Source organism: Lolium rigidum, chromosome 7, assembly GCF_022539505.1.
Source record: "Lolium rigidum isolate FL_2022 chromosome 7, APGP_CSIRO_Lrig_0.1, whole genome shotgun sequence".
Taxonomy (NCBI): domain Eukaryota; kingdom Viridiplantae; phylum Streptophyta; class Magnoliopsida; order Poales; family Poaceae; genus Lolium; species Lolium rigidum.
Genome location: NC_061514.1, coordinates 44,442,332 through 44,464,825, shown reverse-complemented (window position 1 = coordinate 44,464,825; position 22,494 = coordinate 44,442,332). Strand labels below are relative to the sequence as shown.

Sequence of the window (22,494 nt, the reverse complement as noted above, 5' to 3'; positions counted from 1 at the left end):
GAGCCAGACCGCATGTTCGAAAACTGCATTTATATTCCACGGAAAAAATCCTGCGCCGCAATAAATCTCGCCGTTGGAAACCACTCCCTTGGCGCCCAATCCCCACTTCTTCTCCTCCGCTCCGACTCACCAATCTCCGCCGCGAGATGCTCCTCCTCCGCCCGCTCCCTGCTCCGGCCAAGCCCACGGCCCGGAGACCACCGCCACGGCGGCGACCGCCGCGTCCCCGCGCCTCCGCGTCCGCGTTCGGCGTGGGTGCCTCCGAGGAGGACGCCTTCACCAGGAGCTCGGGGTACCTCTTCGAGGAGGGGATGTCCGCCGAGGGGGAGCTCCCCACCTCGTACGACATCAGCGGCATCGCCGCCGTCTACCGCCGCAGGCCGCTCCTCGTGCTCCGCCGCTCGCTGCAGATCGGGGCCTCCTTCGGCCGCTGGTTCGCGCTGCGGTACCTCGACAGCGTCAACGAGCGCGCCGACGACATGTTCGAGGTAGGAGGCCCGCCTCGACTCACGCTTGCTTATATTGGTCTCGCCCACGGGCGCGGCACGCACGGTTACTGTTTGATTAAATACCTAGCCGTTGTTTGGCTCACGGGGTGATTTGGTGGTGCTGTTGCAGATCAGGGCTGCTCAGCTCAGGAGAATACTGCTGGAACTTGGCCCGGTACGCTCCCTCTTTCAATTCGTGAGCGTGATTGTGCATGTCCACGTCCATGCGTAGTGTAGGCGATGGTGATTAACGGGTATGCCATGCTGCTCTTTTGACCACAGGCATTTGTGAAGATTGCGCAAGCTGTTTCATCGCGCCCGGTGAGTTTCACCATTCAACTACTCGTTGTATCTTCATCAGTAGTCACCCTGTCACCCGACCTCAAACGTCGGTTGTTTGGTGAATGGCACATTTCATGGTGAACTGTCAAATGGCTATGGTTACATCAGCTTCATGATGAACTGTCATTTCATGATTTGAGCACTCTTGCCACCGGACCTCATACATCAGTTGTTTGGTGAATGACACATTTCATAATGAGCTGTCAAATGGCTACCGCTACATCAGTTTCAAACGGCAGCACTGATTTGAACCCTAAAGAACGCACTGGCTATACTCTTGCAAATCGTTATTGGGTAATGGGCCATGGATGTGACTACATTTGTTTCATTTTCTGCAGGATGTGATTCCTCCTGCATACCTTGATGAACTCTCACTGCTTCAAGACCGTATAGCACCGTTCTCGACCAACGTTGCTTTTGATATTATAGAAAAGGAGCTTGCGATGCCACTGGACATGGTTTTCTCTGAAATATCACCAGAGCCTGTTGCTGCTGCTTCTCTCGGGCAGGTACGGTTACTATCAATTTGGTAATGCAAGGAGGATTCAATTGTGTTCTCCTACGACTTAGGCCCCATTTGGCACCAAACTACTTTTGAAGTATTCAGGGAATACTTCAGTTTCTAAAAATGCTGAACTATTAAATACTTTAAGGTACTTGTATCTGATAAATGTTGTGGTTTTAAAACTGAAGTATTCTTTAAAACTCTTCAGTTTTAGAAAAAAACTTTGTTGCCAAACTAGGCCTTAATAATCAGAACTTTGTAATTTTATAATCAGATAAGCAGGGCAATGCCCTGTGACTGTTTCCAGTCAATTGTGTTTCGATAGTCGAGTTCAGTTGTATGATACATGTCCACCTTGTTCATGTTTGAACTTCAAGCACCAAAACGGATATGCAACTCAGTGAACTTTATGCATTTTACACTTTCCTAAAACAATTTTAAAGACCTACATCTGTAGATTAAAAGGTTGGAAGTGATCAAAGAAAAAAAGAACAAACTAGTAGGACAAGGAACATGAGAATCTCAAAACTTTCATGATGTTTAAGAACCATACTAACTGTGATATTTTGAACTATTCGTTAAACAACACTTTCTACTTCCTATAGTGTATGGCCTTCTTGTTTTGGGTGATATCATATGACATGTCATATTCTTACTGTTGTAGGTTTACCAGGCTAGGCTACGTTCCAATGGGAAGCTTGTTGCTGTCAAAGTACAAAGGCCTGGAGTCCAAGCCGCAATTTCCTTGGATATCTTTATCTTGCGGTTCCTTGCTGGTGTTGCCAGGAAGGCTCGCAAGCTGAACACAGACCTTCAAGTAAGGCCAGAGTCCTATGAGTTCTCGAGTTTGTGTCTTTGTAAGATAGACAAAGCAAATGGAATGGAAAATCCTCCTTTTAGAATCAAATATGTACTTTCTTATTTTGTAGCATTTTCTTACATAATATTTATATTTACTTAGTTTGTAACCGTATGTATTGCTACCTTACATGCAGGCTGTGCTTGACGAATGGGCATCAAGCCTATTTCGGGTAACTTTTCTATGCAACCTCACATAGCATCTCTGGGTAAATTTATGTTTGTGCTTTTTCTCTTTTACTTCTGCCCATGTCATATACGAAACAATCAATTAGGGCCTTTAAAGTACTCTTTAAGCATGGTTCTAGTTAGCTACAAAATTATTGTCAAAGCATCAAACAAACTGGATTGTGGATCAGGGGAACCAGTAAACATTCTAGTTAAAGTTCAAAGCATTCGCCACAGTGTTATCATTTTGATATTTTGCAAGTGTGTGCTTGTGTCATTTGGAAGATTATGTTAGCTATCTATTTTGTGTAGAGCATGCACATATTCTTAGAGATTCACATTGAATACAGGTAAATCGCATTTGATGCAGGAGATGGATTATAGAGAAGAAGCGAGAAATGGACTTAAGTTCAGGTTGGATTTCTTATTTACAAGCCAAAGTCCAGTTTAATTACCAAGTCTAATATGGACAGATGAACACTATGTCAGTCAAATGATTTCAGGAAAAAAAATCAACATACAACTTTTCATAACACCTTGAACTAATTTGATGTTTACTAACTACATCCTGAATTGTGAAGGACAACTGATTGTAGAATATGAAAGTACACCCTCCGTTACAAAATAATTTGTGTCCTAGGTTTGTCCTAAGTCAAAATATAAGTTTGACCAAGTTTATAGAAAATATATCAACTTCTAAAAAACCAATCTAGTTTCATTACATTTATCATACAATAAATTTTCGTACTGTGTAGATTTGATGTTGTAGATATTGACACGTTTTCAATCGGTCAAACCTAGAGAATTTTGACTTAGGACAAACCAAGAATACCAATTATTTTGGAATGGAGGGAGTATATAAGACTTTCTCTCTCGGCAACGCCTTGAGCTGGTGGCACACCTGACGGCACGGCAGGGGTGACATTGCCCTGCCCTTGAGACGAAGCTTGTCCCCAAGCTTTTGCAGTCGGGTAGCGGGTGCGCAGTACATCATTATCTTCCCAAGTAGCCATTGATGATGGAAGTGAAGACCATTTCACCAAGACCTGAACGTGTTCAGCATTTGGAAGCTGGGTTTTAAATTACTGAGGATTCTATTATGATCTTTCATTTAGAAGTTCAGCTAGTTATTTGTACTTGTGGTGAGAACAATACATAAGTTTTATGTTTGTCTTATAGTGACAGTATCAATCATGTACTTAGGGAATTATATGGGAATCTTAGAGACGTGCTGGTTCCAGAAATGTATCTTGAACAGACGAGACGGCGAGTCCTTATCATGGAATGGGTTGAGGTGCAGCCTATGATCTTATTTACTTGTTAGCAAGCAAATATGAACACTATGCATGGATAACAAGTTATTGACTCAATATAGTATGATGTTTTAGGGGGAAAGGTTATCAGAAGTCAGAGATCAATATTTGGTTGAGGTAAAGCGGTGCATATCAGTACTTGAATGTATCAAGTAAATATTGGATGATTGGATCACACTGCACAGTCTTGACCAGTTAGATTTGCTGGTATCTGCTACCTTGTAGGTTGGAGTATACTGTTCACTTTCCCAGCTTTTGGAATACGGATTTTATCATGCAGACCCACATCCTGGAAATCTTCTGCGTACAGTTGATGGGAAGCTAGCTTACTTAGGTAATTGTGGCACTGTACTGTTTCTACATAGGTTACTCACATTAAAAGTTTAATAACATTTGGGTCCATAATTTACTGCTTTATACTTTACCACAATTACGGGGAGTTCTATCACTAGCTTACTGAAACACTATTCGTTACATAGATTTTGGAATGATGGGAGAATTCCGACAAGAACTCAGGGATGGATTTATTGAAGCTTGTCTACATCTGGTTAACCGGGATTTTGATGGTTTAGCAAAAGACTTTATTACTCTTGGGTGAGAAAAATCATTGAACTCATTGAATTTACAAAAAATTGTGTGCATTCAGTTGGATGCCAGTTGTCTGAAATAACCTCCTTTTATCTGTTGGATATGACCATAACTAAGTTGATGTGGCGTCTCTTTAATGTCTCTTGCAGTTTGCTTCCTGCAACTGCTCAGAAAGATGAAGTGACAAAGGCATTGACAGGTACTCCAGTTCCAGATGAATGCCAGTAATATTAAGAAATAAACAGTTAGTTTAAAATGGCATAATAGCATGACTATATTTGACATGTCACTCACTACTTTGTTTGCCATATTTGGCCCAGGCGTATTTGAAAGTGCTGTTAACAAAGGCGTTCAGAATATAAGCTTTGGAGATCTGTCTGGAAATCTTGGGCAAACAATGTACTGATCTTAGTTTACAAGGCCCTACTTATGTAAAAAATAATTTAGTGCAAATACTCAATAAGTTTGTTTAATTAATTAGAGCTAACCTTCATACTTCTCTCTTCAGGTATAAGTTCAAGTTCCAGATACCTTCGTACTTCTCTCTTGTAATCCGAAGGTAGTAAATTTGTCTCATATCTTAGTAAATTTGTCTTGTCGATATTTGCTAAGTTTATGAATGATCTATATTTGCTACATCTGAGGGGCTTTCCATTTTTTTTCAGCCTTGCTGTCTTGGAAGGCATTGCAATCAGCTTCAATCCCAACTACAAAGTCTTGAGCAGTTCTTACCCATGGATTGCAAGAAAAGTTCTCACTGATAGCTCACCAAATCTCCGATCAACATTGAACACACTACTTTATAAGGTTTGCTTTTCCTTAGTCCTTCAGAACTTTTAAATTGTGATGATATCATGTGATCATGCTAGCAGGTAATTTTCTTTCAGGTTTATTTTTCAGATTGTCTACTGCAACTTCTGCCAGTTATATAGCAAACATCTTACATTCTCTTTAATTGGAATTTGTTACAGGGTGGAACTTTCCAGATTGACCGTTTGGAATCTTTGCTAACGGAGGTTGGTTTATTGCCTCGCATGTATATGCATATGTTGATTAAGTGCTGATCTTACTTGTCCTGACATGAATAACATTTCACTATATAAAATCTGATGTAGACAATATGAAATTAGCTAGAAAAGATGGGTTACTTACACCGGGTTTTCTTGAGACGTGTGTAAGCAACCCATCTTTTCTAGCTAATTTCATATTGGAAACCTGACAGTTCTCGCTGGTTTCTGCTCAAATAGGGGGTTTTAGAGTTTGGCATATTTTTTCACTGAGCCGATGATAATTTAGCATAGTCACACCGGCTTATGACCAATTTTAGCTGATATTTTCTGTTCAATTCCGTGAAGTGGGTGGAAGCCAGCCAGTTTTTGGCAAATTTTTGCGCCTGGAAAGCATGTCCTTTCCAGTTTTATGAACTCTAATCAGACCTTCTTGGCACATGACTATTTTTGTTTCTTGTTACAGTCTCTCCGGGCCAGATCAGAGCAGTCCTTGGTCAGAAATCAAAAAGAAGATAGTGATAGTTCAAGATATGCAATTAAACAAGTCCTATCATTTACACTCACTGAACAGGTAAAACTGAACAAGATTGATAGTTACTCCCTCGGTTCCAAAATAAGTGTTGTAGATTTGTCTAGATTCACATGTATCTACACACTGAAATGTGTCTAGATACATGCGAATCTAGACAAATCGCGACAGTTATTTTGGAACGGAGGAAGTATTTGACATCGAACTCGTCAGATAATCAACCAATAGTGAACTCTCTTTCCAGGGTTCCTTTGTGAAGGATTTACTTCTTCAGGAGATTTCTAAGGTCAGTTATCTCGTTAATTGTGCCCATTAATTTCATCCTTCATGTGAGTTTCTTATTTAACATAGGTCAGACCTAACAACTTAAGATTCACCTTCGCACTTCCCATGCCATTAATGCTGGCAATGTGGCAAGTGGCAAGGCACCTACCTGGTTATATATTCTTTTTTTAATTAGAAAATTTGTGTAGGAAAATTTTACAAATTATAATGGAGTTCTACAAATAAGGCAGAAACGATATTTTATTCCAAATGATATATAATTTCAGAAGTACTCCATGTGGTTCATCTTCTGCCCGCTCCGTGCTTAATTATTAATTTATTTTGTACAGTAGGAATTTTCTCTGGCATCATGCATGTTTGCTTGTAATGAAATCAGACTCCTTTATGCACATATAGTACTATTTTCTTGCTATGTGTTCTCAACCGTTAGTGTTTGCAGGGACTAGATGCACTTGGAGTGGCCACATTAAGTTCTGTAACGTCTGCTGCGGCCTCTAGATTTCCGTTTGCACCATCTTCGTCATCACCACTAAATAATGAGGAGGTCACTAACTTGAGAAATCTATATCGCCTTCTCCTACTTTTATCGAAGACTCCTCAGAAGGAAAACTCATCTCCAGTAAGTGAAATTTCCAACAGAACATCACTTCTCACTATTTGTGGATGGAATAGACAAAATACTCCTGGGTTAGAGCAGAGTATGTTACATAAACAAGCAAACTTGCTGTTGATATAAAAGAACCTTTGCCGACAGAAATGATTTGTGGACTCAACTGAATGCTACTTAAGATGGTAATTAAATTATCTGATGAGCTGCAATGATGTGATTGTAAAATTCCTCTCCTTGGGCAATAATGTGTCTGTCAATCTAATTTTGGGATCAGGCATTGGTGTATACTAGGAAAAGCTAAAGTAATATATAAAAACTAGGAGTGTTCAAACACGATTTCTCAAATTTTCACCTGTGCTAGCAAATTCTAGAAAGTAAAATACCAGTACTATCACTAGTATTTAGGCGTGAACACCCCAGCCTCAAACCAATATTTTAGGGATGCTTTAAGGGTTTCACATCATTTGATTGTACAAACATTATATTATGACGTTCATTAACGGTTTTGTTGTCCATGTATGTATTGATACTATTAACCAACTAATAGCATATAGACTGGGTGAGTACTTGCATCAGATTTCACATGATTCATCTAAAATGTACACTTATGAACTATCAATACTTCTCTTCTTCTTTTTTGTGTTTAGATATCAATACTTCATCTCTCATGCAAGTAAATATATCAGTTGTTCTAGTAACATTGCAAGAAATGTACCACTTTTGTGTAGCCTTTGTTTGTACTATTTCTCATTCAAGTTTTACAGGATCCTGGATATGAAAGCACTAGGGAAAAGGGAGATGATAGCGTGGATGATGTTTCTCTTGTGTTAAATGAAATGAGGTCTCTTCCAGAGTTCTTGCCAGTTCTTTCTGTCATACCTGAGGTAAGAAGGAATGTACATGTTGGATGAGATTAAATATCAAAGTCTATGCAGCACATAGTTTGTAAATTTTTGGCTCTGCGCTACCTCTGACTTTTGCACACACCCTTCTCCAATGCAGCTTCCACCAGAGTCCCAGCAGCAGTTTCTCCTCCTGCCTGCGGATTTAACTAATCGTGTTTTATCTCGTGCTGTTGCAAGAACCATCAGAAGTATTTTCATGTGAAGTTAAAGCCTACTTCCTACAAGGTCTTCTTTTCCTCTTTAGCCGTTCTTTGAAACGTGGCTACAGCCGACAGGTATAAGGAGATTAGTTTCCCATACTGTAGCATTATTTTATAGGTCACCATCAAATTATTGGCTTTGCATGTACATTTTTGTTGAGAGAACATGTAGATATCTCGAAAGTGAAGGAGCCACCATAATGCCCCACAGGCTGTAGTGACTGATGAACTTTTGTTGAAATATATGATATAATAAAATACTACAGAATTGCAATTCGCCTCAAAAGAACAGATCCATTGAAATTCTTGTTGCAAAGCAAAATATACAAAAAAGACAAATCCCATCTGTTATACTGAACGAGACAGAGACAAGAGAGACATCATCTCTGTTGATAGCTATTTACACATTCATTTACACAAGTAGAAACTCAAGTTGTCCAATGTCATATTGTTTGAACAATCAAGCTCTGGCTATATCAAGAAGGTTGTCTTACGCAAAGGTAGCACAACGAGCAAGGACCAATGATATTTGTTGTTCTTTTTAAGCCCCGAGAACCGGTCAGTTTCTCACCATGGCCTTCTGGGTAAGAAAGCTCTCCATCTTTAGCAATGCCTGTAAGAATGGAAGGCAAAAATCTAGTCAGGAACAGTTCAAAAGATCATTTCAACCAAGTCAGAAATACCTCAATAGCGATGGCACTCGGTGTAAGTACATTCACATCATTATGTCCTTGTTTGAATGCAATATCTGCATGGTATTCATAGTCAGCAATGGAGTAAAAACTGAACATGAGCTAAAAGCATCATATTATTGAGCCATTTAGGCCTTTGTAGTAGTATAAAACACTAGAATGAAATCCAAAATAATGTATAGCGGAGAAATCTGTAGGAAACATACCTTCAAGGGAAACTCTGGCATCTGCATTAGCATATGAGTCCATCCTTTTTTCAAAAAGGTTTGTGAGCTTCACATAGGCCTGATAAGAAAACAATAAGTTATTAGTTCTGTCTGCATGCCAAACTCAGATTGAGACAAAAAGAAGTATCAATAGCCACCTACCTTTGTATAAGGATCACCAGACTCCTGATGCAAGAGGGGCCGTGAAGCTGTACCCACTGCAACAATCCTTCTTGCAAGCGCATCTAATGGAACATCTAACCAGATAGTGAGCCCTTTCTTCATATAATTCCTGCAAATGTCAAATAGTAAAACTTAGTAAGCATTGTCTTGACAAGCAACTCAGGCTAGTGTATCACATCCAGTACCAATTGATTGGTCGTATCACCGCACCACCTCCAGTCGCAACAATTAATCGATGCATTGACGACAAATCCCTTAGTACCTCACTCTTGAGAAGTTGATTGAAATAAAATGATATCAGCAAATTTACTTATCAGGTACTTGAAGAGGAGCTTAGTATTGTATACCACTACTATGTTTTAGGTGGAGATTGGCAAATTACATCATGCTAGAGCAAAAATAAATAAAGGTTATAGGGCTTTGATGAATAGTGTCCTAATCCTATTGTCTCCAAGAAAGCTAAGCCCGCACCTCGTTATCTCTGAAGAATGCTTCACTATGGACCTGAAAAATCTCAGCAACCGTCGGTATACCAACAGCCTGCTCAACCAGCTTATCACTATGAAAGGAAAACACTGGTAATATTACTAAACCATGATCAACAGAATTTAGTTCAAAGAACGTCTTGATTGGCGTTCAGCAGTTGCTGCAGTTATGAGAGAGACATTCAAACCTGTCAAAGAATGAATAGCCTAGTACTTCAGCTATTATCTTCCCAACTGTAGTTTTGCCGGAACCCATCATTCCTGTATATAATTGTATACAACTATTATATTTGCAATACCATATGATGGGATTCACTCAAGTATAGAGCTCATGTGGGGTTAGGAACTGACCAACTAGATAGACACAGCGGTCATTCAAGTAAGGAAGCACATCCTCTGCTTTTTGCTGCAATGGAGGTCAGTCATATCAACACAGAATTGTACTAGTATGAGTTTCTCCATGTGAAGTTGTAGAGGAAAACACCATTGCATTATCTCCTAACCTTTAGTACGAGAGCTTCATCAGCAGAATAATGTACTCTCTCAGTACCTGCAGTCATGCATGAATGTCATGTGACAATTCGTGGATAACATGGTCCAGTTATGTGCTTCCCTTGAGTCCTATAATTTAATCCTAGCATGAGATCCACGCAGGAACAGTTTGCACAGCAAGAATGCTCTGGAATCCAGGATAGTATTTTATTTTTTTAGAAATAAGTAGGCACAAAATCATATTAGCACATGCCTGTATATGTATGATAAATACTATGATTAGGTTTATGTCCATTTCAATGGCTACTTGCAGCTGGTGATAGGTGTGGAACGAAAAGGTTCCCAAGTCCTCAACCAATACTGATTTGCACCACTATTCCGGATCCTTTCGACAAAATCTCACTGTCCTATGAACTGTGCAACCAAATGTTAGCAGCTGCAGCAGATACAAATCCGTTAAGACTAAACCTAAACAGTTTTACAACGGTACCAAATTTGAGGTACTCAGGTGGTTCTTGGAGAAGAAAAAGGTACAAATTCAGGTCTGTGCTTATTATTAAAGCATAAGTCGATGGCGAAAAGTCTATTTATTAGTTTATTTGCTAAACCTGAATAAAGTTAGGTAAATCATGTCGTTCGTAGTTGCCCACTTGATTTTCAACCCGTATCTTCTTTTTGGAACCCAGTACCATCTCTGTCCTCAATTTGATTAAAGGACAAAACAATAAAAGGCGACCCTACATGTAATGATCATCGTGTCAGCGAAGAACAATCCTAGAAGTGGAAATCTGCTGAGCTTGGATAAGATGATCAAGAGTCGTGTGTCGTGGAACCTCTGGATTTAATAAGATCATTTGAGTTAGGCCGCAAGGTGTAGCCTTGCCGTGTTTATTTTTTCTCTCCTAGGCAGTTTTTATGTCTTGTACAGTTTTCCCTCTACTGAAATTGAAATGGCAGAGCTTCTGCCTTTAACCGTCAAAAAAAAAATATAATGATCATCAGAATCCACTTGAATGCAAAACAAAGCGTTGCAATGGTCATTGACAAATACAGATCATGTTAGCCGCTGGACTAATTAACCCATTCTTCTTGCTAACAAAAAAGTCTTTCCTGCACCGAGTTGGCGGGCTAACGGCATGGAGATCATATCCAGTGCTCTTCTTATAATAAAGAAAAAGATGAACAGGCAGCCAAACGGGAGCCAGTTAATTACCTGCCGATTTCAGTACGGCGCCACGGATTGGGTCGGTGCTCCTCCGCGAATCGGAGCCCCAAACAAGCGGCCGCCACGCCGGCTTCTCCGGTGCCAGCCTCACTGCCGGCACTGTAGCCGGAGGAAAGCCGCGCGGCTTCTGGTGTCCAGCCCAGGCACGGGGCGTCGCCCCGAGACACCTACTGGCGTCCATCTCTCTCGATGCTACAGGCCAGGCGAGACTCGAGAGCTATGCGTGACAGTGTATCATTGGCGATTCGAGTCGACGGGATCGGATAGGCCGACCATTGCCGGAACGGAGAACACGGCGGCGGCCGGCCGGCCACCGGCGACGGACAAGAAAGAGAAGTATATACGGGCCAGAAGAGACGAGAGGGGAGGGAAGGAGGTGGAAATTGTTGTGAGATAGAAGAGATTTGTTGTGTTGCGAGCCTTTTATACACGAGGTAGACGTAAGTTTCGTTCCGAAGTGACGGGTTTCTTGTGGTGAAGTCCACTACCTTTTGGGTATTTTGTGGAGGTGCTGAAGTTCCCTTGTGTAATGCACTTACGCCACCACCAAAACTTGTCTCATCAAAGGAGTATCGAGTATGGATCATGCGGTCAGGTGGTTTGGTGCACGAAGTAAAAAACGGTGTACGGTGTTTCATACGGTGAGTAGTTTAGGGCATTTCATTTAGCGGGATCATGAAAACGTACTCCATATCCAAATTTAAACAAAGTTAAGTCCAAATTTAAACAAAGTTAAGACATATTTCATTAAATGGAAGGATTAGTACAAAAAAATAGAAATATGATGGAAATATATGTGCGTAAAATATAACCGAAAAACACATAGATTTTGTAAACTTGGATACGTGATTCAAAAATTGGGAAAAAAATAACCATATCAAGATATAATCCCCCTCTATTTCATATTAACTGCCGCAGATTTGTCTAGATACGCAAAGCGTGTTTTGCTGTTAATATTGAAGACGGAGGTAGTAATATACATTCTTCGTTTCAAAATAGTATAACATATTGGTCTAGATTTGCATATATCTACATAGTAAAACGTGTCTAAATACATATGAATCTAGATAAATTTAGAAGACCTATTTTCAAACGGAGAGAGTATGAGTACTAATATGTGCGTAAGTTTTGTACAACTCTAGTTTTCGAATCGTCAACCCGTAATTTCCTTTTAAGACCTAGTGGATGGAGTGCACGGTGCAGTATTACTATAAGACATGGTTTAAACTAAGGGATTTGCTAATTGAGAATTAAATTCGTGCTCAGTAAGGTCCTATAACGTTTAATTTGCATCGTGATTCATGCATATGAGTTGCAAGTTAAGTTGTAACTAGATTTTTTCAGTGGCAAGTAAAGTTGCAACTGAGATTTTATTGTTGCAAGTGAACATGCAAAAAAGAAAAAAAACTGCATCGTTAGATTTGCTTCATGATTCGTGATAGTTATATCTTGCAACATGAGTTGCAACAGAGATTTAATAACATCTGACTGAGAACTAAGACTGGGAAATAATCACGCCCTTAAACTAAAACTAAGGAAGTGGCGATCTAGGTGACGCTAGCTCGGTGCAGTTTACAGCATTCTTGGGGGAAACTTAGGAGGTTATTTCCGCAAAAATGCCTTGGATCTGCCGTGTGCCGGAGCTCACCTCCACCGAACACGAGGTGATCGATGCTAGTTGTCGTTGTCCTTTGAGGTTACGGGGAGGGCGTTTCAGCTTCTGGGAAAAGAAGGATCTGGTAGCTCCCGGTGGATCCAACTACCACGGCGAGGCCACGTCGGACGCGACCGAGGAAGGGTTGGTGGCCGACGGCGACGTCGCGTGCGCGAGACACCGGCCGAGCGAGCGTCAATCGGCTTGAGTTGAGACGTCCAAGGTTTCGCGCTCCTGGTTTTCCCTCCTAGCTACTTTCCTGTGCTTGACTGGACTTCCGGTGTCATCTATTTTGGCGTGGAGCACTGAAGAGTGGCCATCGATTGTAGGCGAGACCCGCAGTGTCAATCGACTTGAGTTGAGACCTGAGATTAATGATGAATGTTGTTTGCAGGCAAAAACACTTGTCGGTTCCCAGCAGGACTTTCCAGCTAACTATGCGACTTTATTTATGAGGACTTCTAGGTGTCGGTAGGGAGGAGATATGGATGGGTCTCGAGTCGCGTCTTCGAAACATCGTTCGGTAAACATTGCCGGATCGATTAGACACATCTCTCGAGCATAGGTTCAGATTCGTTTTTAATGGAAAAATAGAGCACCTAACAATGAATCTTCAAATACCAAGAACTACGAGATCACCCCTTTCATTCTGGAGTGAAGGAGGGATCGTACCATTCGAGCCTTTTTTTTTACCATGCTTTTCCTGGCTGTCTGGAGAACGCAACAATCAATAGGATTTTCCTATTCCTCCCTTACTTTCAGAAAGAATGTGGAATTCTTTTTTCTTAAATAGGAGCAGAGTAGGTTTGAAAAAGGATCTTAAAGTGTCTATGGTTGGGCCAGGAGGGTCTCTTAACTCCTTCATTTTTTTGCCCATCGAAGTTATTTCCTAAGGACTTAACATGGTAAGAGGGAGAAGGGGAAGAAGCACACATAAAGAGTGCAGTACAACGGGGAGTTAGTATGTTGTGTTCGGGAAGAATGAATCGCTCCTGAAAAGGAGTATTGATTGTGGGGCCGGGGCATGCCCTATGCTATCTTATAAAAAAAAAAAGGCCAATCCTCCAGCTCTAGATCCTTAAAAAAGTGGATTTGCATATTGGTACCGGTACCGTTGCTTCATAGAAAGAGCATTTTGCTTTGGCGGATGTCGTTGTGTGGTGTCGTGTTTGGTCAAGTTCGTTCCCAGCGGTCCCGTAAACATTTATTTTAAAACTTAAATTTGTCCTCCCCTGCACCTGAAAGTAGTCGGCTGACTAGTCGTCGTTCCGTGGGTGTCCACATTGGGGACGCCCACTCTGCTTCCAGCAACATGCGGCGGTGGTCGTGTATCTCCTGCCACTACCAATCGTTGCCTACCCTGGGTGCCGGCGGGATGCCCACGCAGTTCGTCTACATCTTCCGCCGCTTGGCAAGCACATGTCCTGCGGACTGGGTACCGCGTGTCGTACAAGCCCACGCCTCGGTGAATGTTTACCTGCCGCAGTGGTGCGCACACGTATTTAACGACAATGGCAGGCGAGGTGGCGGTGACGCTCTCCCTCCATGCCATGCCACCATCGCGACGGGATGGCTCCCTGCCCCCGCTTGGGGAACCGTCAAAGCCATTACTAGGCTTGACCAGCGGTTGGCGACGATGTAAATAACGAAGAAAACAACCGCATTCGTCACTCGCCATGTCGCTAACATGTTGTGTCCGACGCGCCCACATGGAGCCATATGTGGAGCAGGGATGGCCTCGGGGCGCCGACAATACTATCGGGCCACGCCTGATAAAAAAATGTCTTTGGGGCACATAGCTGGGTGCGATTTTCTATTGGCGTACCCGAAAGGTCTTTCGGGGATAGTTTGGGGGCGGGGAGGGCACGCCTGTGCACCATTGGTAAAGCATTTCTCCTCGCATTAAATGGGTGAAAGCTATGCAAAAAAGTTTTAATAATTTAAAAATACTACAAATCATCAGTGAAAATCGTCACATGCATGTCACAGACACACAAAGAACTTGAAGCATGAACAAGATATTTATAATAGATGCCCTGAGTCAACCACTAGTAGGAAAAAATGTTATAGGAGAAGGTCGAATGGAAGCGGGCAGGATTTTACAACTAGTTTTCACAGCGAGTGTTAAAGGGGCACGCGAGTAGTATGTCCTCGCTAGTAGCGCACCGTCAACCGGTGCACACGACAAATACGAAGGGCTCGCCGAAACATGGGACCAGAATTTATCCGCAGTGAGCCACTTAACAAATGTTGACAGGTATTAACACTTATTTCCTTCTAATTGCAGTACATAGTTACGCGATTCAGTCTAAGTCGTTGTAGCTTTCCTCATGTGTACCACGACTACGAAGCCCAACCAGACAAATGGCCCATTTACCGAAGACTAGACCATCGTGGCGTCCTAGGACTTGTCTCTTCTTTTACCTATACCAAGCGTAAGCGTAAGTCTGGCCGCCGCTTGGTATTCTGATCAGATCGAACCAATTTTACATCTCCCTAGTAGGCGTCTGCGACTTCCGCTAGCGATTTGTTGATGAAGCCTTCTCGTTGGTGCCGTGCGGTTCTGCGATTGCGTCCTTGAGAGTTGAGACCATCTTGCCACCGGAGATCCCCCTCATCCCCGTGTGTATGTGTTTCTGAATTCTGATTACTCGATTCAGCACTAAGTTTTAAAGCCATTTCAGTATACATGTGTTACCGCTGCTAGTTAGCTAGTATCAGCTTGCTTTGTCTGATCGATCACAATGTTATTAAAAAATGCTATTCTGGTTGCTTTACTAAATGCATGTAATGTTTCTTTATTTTAATTATTTTATGTCTAAGGTTGAAGAGGAAACTCCACAACAGTCCCGTGCATGGTTCAATTTTTTTAACTTAGGATAAAGAGTAAAGCACCAATAACAATTATAAACTTCTTTGATAAATCGCTGATGGTATCATGGAATTTAATTTTGAGACATATAGTGCTATTTTTTTTCTCTTGTGTGACATTAAAAAGTACCCTCCCCCCCCCCCCCCACTATTAAGGAACAAGATCATATTTTTGTACGTTTGAAAAGGGGATGCATGGTTTTCTCGATACCCTTTGTGTAAATATGGGGATAATGTTCTAAGCCTGGATGTGGCCATATTGTAAATCGTTGCCCTTAGAATACGACAATTCAGCAATCTATTTAGGTCTTGTTTGAGACTAGAGTGTTTGTGGAGATTAGTGGGAATAATACTCTAGAGTATTGGATGAAACTCCTACCTTCAAATAATCCTTATAAAACCCTATTCTAAATTCACTAGGTAGGGGCAAAGTTATGGGGTTAAGAAATATACACTAAGATTTGAAAAAAAATGAGGATAAATGAGGATTATACTCGCTCAATAATCTAGCATCAAATATGCATGTAAAATAAATGGGAATTGGGACTTTGGTGGGGATTATATCCCTACTAATCCTCACTAATATTCTAGAGTTAAACAAGCGTCTTACCAGGATCTCTGCACATACATAAATATGTTCTGATTTGGAGAGAGCGCACGCCAGGCACGCGGGGGTTGTTCAAGAACTGAAGGGCAGTGCCCTACACACAGTTTGGACCATTTGAATAATTTGACATATCCGCATATATAGACATCCACACGTCAAGCCTATCCATTTGGAATCACAATTCCTGAATTATTAGCGCCAGCCCGCTGGCCTACATCGATCAATCCACTATTAATAATGAGGGCACGAAATGAGAAATATTAGATTATGCAACGTGCGGGGCCTTCCCGGGAACATTGACGTAGAAAATTGAGCGTTCACTAATCTCCCGTAGTGCCAAGATAATATCTTCTCAGAGAAACGTGCTTTCGTAATTCGTAACTGTTGAGTAACATATTGTATAGACATAGGTCCCCGTGTTTTCTCAGGGTTGTACATGTGTCCGCCTATATATATATGAGCAGCCGGCCCTATTGGTGGTGTGCAATCTCCAATAACCTTTCTACATGGTATCAGAGACCCTTCGGGTCCTGACCTAGCCGCCGCCCCTCTTCCTCCCTAGGGCGCCGCCGCCCCTCCCCACCTCCAACCCTAGCCGCCGCCCTTCTCATCTAGGGCGCCGCCGGCCCTCCCCACCACCACCGCCGGACCCTCCGTCGCCGTCATCCGCGACATCCCCATCGCCGAGCGCGTGCCGCTGAAGCTCTCCACCACCGCTGCCAACTTCTTCCCGTGGAAGACGTACTTTGGGCTGCTCTTCCGCGAGTATGATCTCCTTGATCACGTCGACGGCACCATCGACCTCCTCGCCATGCCGCACGACCCCGAGTGGCTCGCCATCGACGCCACCATCATCCGCCGGTTCTACCGCACCGTCTCCAACGACATCTTCCGCACCGTCGTCCGCGACGGCGACTCCGCCCACACGGTCCGGGCTAAGATCACCGGCCTCTTCACCGACAACAAAATCCAGCGGGTCACCTTCCTCCAACAGGAGTTCTTCGGCACCCACCGGAACGACTCGTCTCTCGATGACTACGCCCTCAAGCCGAAGAGTCTCTCCGATGAGCTCCGTGACTTGGAGTTCCCGATCGATGACAAGATCATGCTCTCCACCCCGTCGGCGGGTCTCGGCGAGGATCTCGAGCAACGCCGCCTCCAACCTCACGCTCCTCACCACGCCCACCTTCGAGCAGGCCGTGGCGTACCTCGCGCCTCGAGGAGCGCCGCCTCAAGCACCTCCCGGGCTCGGGCGGCCCACACCGCCTTCGCCGCCGGCTTCTCCCGCGGCGCCCGGACTCCCGCGCCCCGCGCCCTCGCGCCTCGCCCCCGGGTCCGCCGCCGGGTTTCCCCGCCGCCGCCCCGCCGCCCGGTCGGACCGGTCACCAGGCCGGCCAGACCGGCCCCTGGACCGGGCACGCTGGCGCCCCGGCCGGCCAGACCGGTCCCTGGACCGGCCAGCCGGCTCCTTCTGGTGGTAGCCGCCGTGGCCGTCGTCGCCGTGGCGGTGGCAACGGTGGCGCCAATGCCGCCGCCCCCGCGCCTCGTCCCCCGCAGTACACCGCCCCTCCGCCATGGACTGCCGGTCACAACCCGTGGACCGGGGTTGTTCACGCCTACTCCATGCCCGTGCCGCGCGCCCCCTACCCGGGCATCATGGGGCCGCGTCCGGCCACCCACCAGGCATTCTACGCGGCGCCCAGCCTGCCCCGACCTACGCTGCCCCTCCGGGTGCGACCCCGTGGGATCCCGCGCTCCCGACCGCCCTCCGCAGCGCCCCTCTCGCTGGGGCGTATGGTGGCGGTGGCGACCGGTTCATGGACACCGGCGCTTCGCGCATATGGCTGCGCATCCCGGTAACCTCTCCTTTTCCACACCCGCTTCCACTTCTTCTCGCATCATCGTTGGCAACGGTCATGCTCTTCCTATTACTCACACTCGGTTCTGTCTCTTTTCCTTCTACCTCCACTCCCTCTCTCTCCATAATGTTCTTGTTTCTCCCGACTTGATCAAAAACCTTGTTTCGTTAAATCTTTCCGTCGTGATAACCCCGTGATCGTGGAATTTGACGCTTTTGGTTTCTCTGTCAAGGATGGTCGTACCCGGATGCTCCTCCACCGATGTGACAGCCCCGGCGATCTCTACCCCGTTGGCGCGGCCTCCACCACCACCACCGGCCGCCCACTCGCCCTCTCCGCCGGTGTCGACCTTTGGCACGCCCGTCTTGGCCATCCTAGCTCCGCCACTCTGCGTCAAATAATGCAAGGCTTCTCCTTTACTTGTAATAAAACGGATGCCCACTCTTGTGAAGCATGTCGTCTAGGCAAACATGTTCGCCTTCCGTTTAGTTCGTCCTCCACGAGCCGCGTCTTTTCCCTTTCAACTCATTCATAGTGATGTATGGACCTCGCCGGTTCCGAGTAACTCTGGTTATAATTATTATCTTGTGATTCTTGATGATTACTCGCATTTTGTATGGACTTTTCCACTTCGCCGTAAGTCAGATGTTGCCACCACCCTCACCGCCTTCTTCGCGTTCGTCTCCACCCAGTTTGGTCGCCCCATTCACGCCTTACAGACCGACAACGGCAAGGAGTTCGACAACATCGCCATTCGCTCACTACTCGCCACCCACGGCACCATCTTCCGCCTCACGTGTCCATACACTTCTTCACAGAATGGCCGTGCCGAACGGATGCTTCGTACCCTCAACGACTGCGTCCGCACCCTTCTGTTCCATGCCTCCATGCCCCCGCGATTCCGGCCGGATGCCCTTGCCACGGCGACTCTCCTCGTCAACATCCGCCCGTGTCGTGTGCGTTGGTCCTACACGCCGCATCATCTCCTTTACGGTGCGCCGCCCACCTATGATGACCTCCGCATCTTCGGCTGCCGGTGTTTTCCTAACACCGCTGCTACCGCCGCGCATAAGCTTGCGCCGCGCTCCCTCCCTTGTGTGTTTCTCGGCTACCCCGCCAACACCAAGGGCTACCGCTGTTACGACCCGGTCTCCCATCGTGTCCTCACTTCCCGGCACGTGTACTTTGACGAGTTGGTTTTTCCGTTTCAGCAGGGACTCATGGCGACACCTCCGACGACGCTCCCGGCGCCCGCTGGCCCCCCTGCGGCCGCGCGCCGACGACCGACCGCGGTGGCCCCCCCGCCGCCGGCCCCGCCTCGGTCCCCCGGCGTCCCCGGCGCCCGCCGGCCCTCCCTGCGGCCGCGCGCCGACGCCCGACCGCGGTGGCCCCCCGCCGCCGGCCCCGCCTGGTCCCTCGGCGTCCGCAACGCCCGCGGCGCCCCGTCGCTCGTGTCGCCCGCGGCGCCATCGCCGCGCCGCCCGCGGCGCCATCGCCCGCGTCGCCCGTGGCGCCATCGCCCGCGTCGCCCGCGGTGCCATCGCCCGCGTCGCCGGCCGGCGCTCGCCCGCGGCATCTCCGTCGCCCGCACCTGCGACGTCCCAGGCGTCCCCGGTGCCCCCGTCACCCGCGTCGCCCGAGGCGCCATCGCCCGCGGCGGCCGCCTCTTCGTCGTCTGCCTCGCCACCCGTCGCTGCGGTCCCTGAGCCCATGCTCACCCGCGCCCGCGCGCAGCGTGCGGCGGCCGTCTACACGCTACCCCGCCGACCGGTATGTCCGCGCGGCTTCTCCGTCTACTGCGTCTGCCTTCTGGGCCAGCAGCAACAGCATATTGCCGCACGACGGCGGCGTCCCCTCCACCAGCCGACCCGGCCAAGCGCCCGGTCAGACCGGGCCGTCGCCCGGCCAGTCCGGTCACCAGGCCGGCCAGCCCGGCTCTGCCACCGGCTCGGCGACCGCTCCTTCGCCGGTGCCCACCTCGGCTCGCGCTGCCTTGCGCGACCCGCATTGGCGTGCTGCCATGCAGGAGGAGTACGACGCGCTTCAGCGCAATAGGACCTGGGAGCTCGTTCCCCGGCCCCCTCGCGCCAATGTCATCTCCGGCAAATGGGTCTTCAAGCACAAGCTCGGCTCCGACGGTACTCTCGAGCGCTACAAGGCGCACTGGGTGGTGCGTGGTTTTCGGCAGCGTGCTGGCGTCGACTTCACGGATACGTTTGCCCCGGTTGTCAAACCGGGCACGATCCGCACAGTGCTGCACCTCGCCGCGTCTCGTGCGTGGCCCGTGCATCAGATGGACGTCTCCAACGCCTTCCTTCATGGCCATCTGCAGGAACAGGTGTACCGTCGGCAACCCATCGGCTTCGTCGACACCGAGCGCCCCGATGACGTGTGCTTGCTCTCTCGGTCCCCGTATGGATCGAGCGGGCGCCCGCGCCCGGTACCGGCCGCATCGCCGGCTTCCCGCATCGGCCTGGGCTTCCGCTCCACGCGCTCCGATGCGTCCCTGTTTGTCTACCGGACCGGCAACGACATGGCATACCCGCTGCCGTACGTCGACGACATCATCCCGACGGCCTCCACCGCTGGTCTTCTTCGACAGCTCACCGACCGCCTTCGCGCTGAGTTCGCGTTGAAGGATCTTGGCCCGCTTCACTACTTCCTCGGCATCGAGGTTGTCCGACGTGCGGACGGGTTCTTCCTCCATCGGCCGGAAGTATGCCCACGAGCTTCTCGAGCGTGCCGGGATGCTTAACCGCAACCCTGCGCCTACTCCCGTCGACACGAAGGCCAAGCTTTCCGCCGCTGATGGGTCGCCGGCGTCCGACGCGCCCGTTCTATCGCTCCATCGTCGGTGCTCTTCAGTACTTGACACTGACGCGACCGGAGCTCCAGTACGCCGTGCAGCAGGTGTGCTTGCATATGCATGCTCCTCGGGATGCTCATTGGGCCGCGGTGAAACGGATTCTCCGCTACGTCTGCGGTACCATGGGCTACAGCTTGACATTGCATGCTTCACCCTCGACGTCGACTGACCTTGTCGCCTACTCTGACGCGGACTGGGCGGGTTGCCCGGATACGCGCCGCTCCACCAGCGGCTACTGTGTCTACCTCGGCTCGTCGCTTGTCTCTTGGTCCTCCAAGAGGCAGCCCACCGTGTCCCGCTCCGAGTGCTGAGGCCGAGTACCGCGCCGTGGCTAACGCTGTGGCTGAGTGCACATGGCTCCGTCGGCTTCGTCCGAGCTATCTTGTCCCGTTGACAAGGCTACGGTGGTTTTCTGCGACAACGTGTCGGCTGTCTACCTCTCCGCCAACCCCGTTCATCATCGGCGCACCAAGCACATCGAGTTGGACATCCACTTTGTTCGTGAGCAAGTTGCCCTCGGTCGCGTTCGAGTTCTTCACGTACCGACGTCTCAGCAATTTGCCGATATCATGACGAAGGGATTACCATCCACGACTTTTCCTGAGTTTCGCTCCAGTCTGTGTGTCGGTGCCGACCCTTCGACTGCGGGGGGGTGTTGAGTAACATATTGTATAGACATATGTCCCCGTGTTTTCTCAGGGTTGTACCTGTAATTGTACATGTGTCCGCCTATATATATATGAGCAGCCGGCCCTATTGGTGGTGTGCAATCGGCCCTATTGGTGGTGTGCAATCTCCAATAACCTTTCTACAGTAACAATACAATTAGTCGCAAACTGTAGGCTCCTTTGATCCAAATTCAGTTGTGAAATGTTTGATTGATCCAAGTCGATTATTTGTCCCTACGCCAGGATGCCACGAACGTGAAAATGTTTTCCTTTGTTTGATTGATTGAAGAGAAAGAACATGCAAGCCGGCCCAGCCTGTTCGTCATCCGAGACCAATTGAAATGGGTGTGCCACTGGACAAGGTAACTGGGCCACCCAATAGTAGATGGCAGTGGCATAGCAGCAGCTCCTAATGTTTTTTGTTTTTTATTTTATAATTTTTCAAATAAAACAATATATATGATCTTTTGTGAACATTCGTGATCTTTTGAAAATTTCAGTCACTTCAAGAGTTCCAAATATTAGTATCTGGTTCAACATATTCATATGAGACGACTTTGATGCAAAATTTCAGTCACGGTCAAGAGGTCCAAATATTTTAGACACGTCGACGATCTCCGGCATTGGTCATGGCCAGTCCGGCACTAGCTGCGGCAGACGGTATACCAGCGGCGGAGGAAGAGGGAGAAGGGGAGCCAACACCGCCGGGTCATGCTATGGATCCCACGCCATAGGAGGAGCAGGAGACAAGCCTCGTGCTCCGGAGTAACCGAAGGTGTCACCGACGTCCTCTCTTGAAGCTGGACGGCGAGGCCATCCAACTAGGTGAGCTAGTAGAATTCGCTCTGGTAAATGGCGAGCTGGATGGCCTCATCGTGTTGAGAT

General features: G+C 47.0%; 2 protein-coding genes across 2 annotated transcripts; one reads left to right on the top strand and one right to left on the bottom strand.

Annotated features, from left to right (window-relative positions):
- Window positions 1-146: 146 nt before the first annotated feature.
- On the top strand, window positions 147-8,078 carry LOC124670003 (uncharacterized aarF domain-containing protein kinase At1g71810, chloroplastic). Its single transcript, XM_047206524.1, has 21 exons — window positions 147-488; window positions 619-663; window positions 771-809; window positions 1,169-1,339; window positions 2,000-2,152; window positions 2,331-2,366; window positions 2,732-2,775; window positions 3,565-3,655; window positions 3,750-3,791; window positions 3,900-4,008; window positions 4,154-4,268; window positions 4,412-4,461; window positions 4,583-4,661; window positions 4,771-4,821; window positions 4,928-5,069; window positions 5,234-5,278; window positions 5,736-5,843; window positions 6,046-6,087; window positions 6,526-6,705; window positions 7,461-7,580; window positions 7,699-8,078. Exons 1-21 carry the CDS (start codon window positions 147-149, stop codon window positions 7,801-7,803), a joined length of 2,109 nt encoding a protein of 702 aa, XP_047062480.1. The 3' UTR covers window positions 7,804-8,078.
- LOC124670004 (shikimate kinase 3, chloroplastic) lies at window positions 8,076-11,283 on the bottom strand. Its single transcript, XM_047206525.1, has 10 exons — window positions 11,073-11,283; window positions 9,871-9,917; window positions 9,719-9,773; window positions 9,556-9,628; window positions 9,354-9,441; window positions 9,068-9,150; window positions 8,862-8,991; window positions 8,700-8,778; window positions 8,485-8,549; window positions 8,076-8,414 (listed from the first exon to the last, which is right to left on the bottom strand). Exons 1-10 carry the CDS (start codon window positions 11,263-11,265, stop codon window positions 8,361-8,363), a joined length of 867 nt encoding a protein of 288 aa, XP_047062481.1. The 5' UTR covers window positions 11,266-11,283; the 3' UTR covers window positions 8,076-8,360.
- Window positions 11,284-22,494: the final 11,211 nt, after the last annotated feature.

What these genes read in the sequence shown, in the direction of transcription:
- LOC124670004 (XM_047206525.1), bottom strand. Translation starts at nt 11,265, where the DNA reads ATGGACGCCAGTAGGTGTCTCGGGGCGACGCCCCGTGCCTGGGCTGGA. An exon ending in GTGATACGACCAATCAATTG is followed by an intron (nt 8,992 to 9,067) that starts GTACTGGATGTG and finishes TGACATTTGCAG; the next exon opens with GAATTATATGAAGAAAGGGC. An exon ending in CTGGTGATCCTTATACAAAG is followed by an intron (nt 8,779 to 8,861) that starts GTAGGTGGCTAT and finishes TTTTCTTATCAG; the next exon opens with GCCTATGTGAAGCTCACAAA.
- LOC124670003 (XM_047206524.1), top strand. Translation starts at nt 147, where the DNA reads ATGCTCCTCCTCCGCCCGCTCCCTGCTCCGGCCAAGCCCACGGCCCGG. An exon ending in GGGCATCAAGCCTATTTCGG is followed by an intron (nt 2,367 to 2,731) that starts GTAACTTTTCTA and finishes CATTTGATGCAG; the next exon opens with GAGATGGATTATAGAGAAGA. An exon ending in CATTTACACTCACTGAACAG is followed by an intron (nt 5,844 to 6,045) that starts GTAAAACTGAAC and finishes CTCTCTTTCCAG; the next exon opens with GGTTCCTTTGTGAAGGATTT.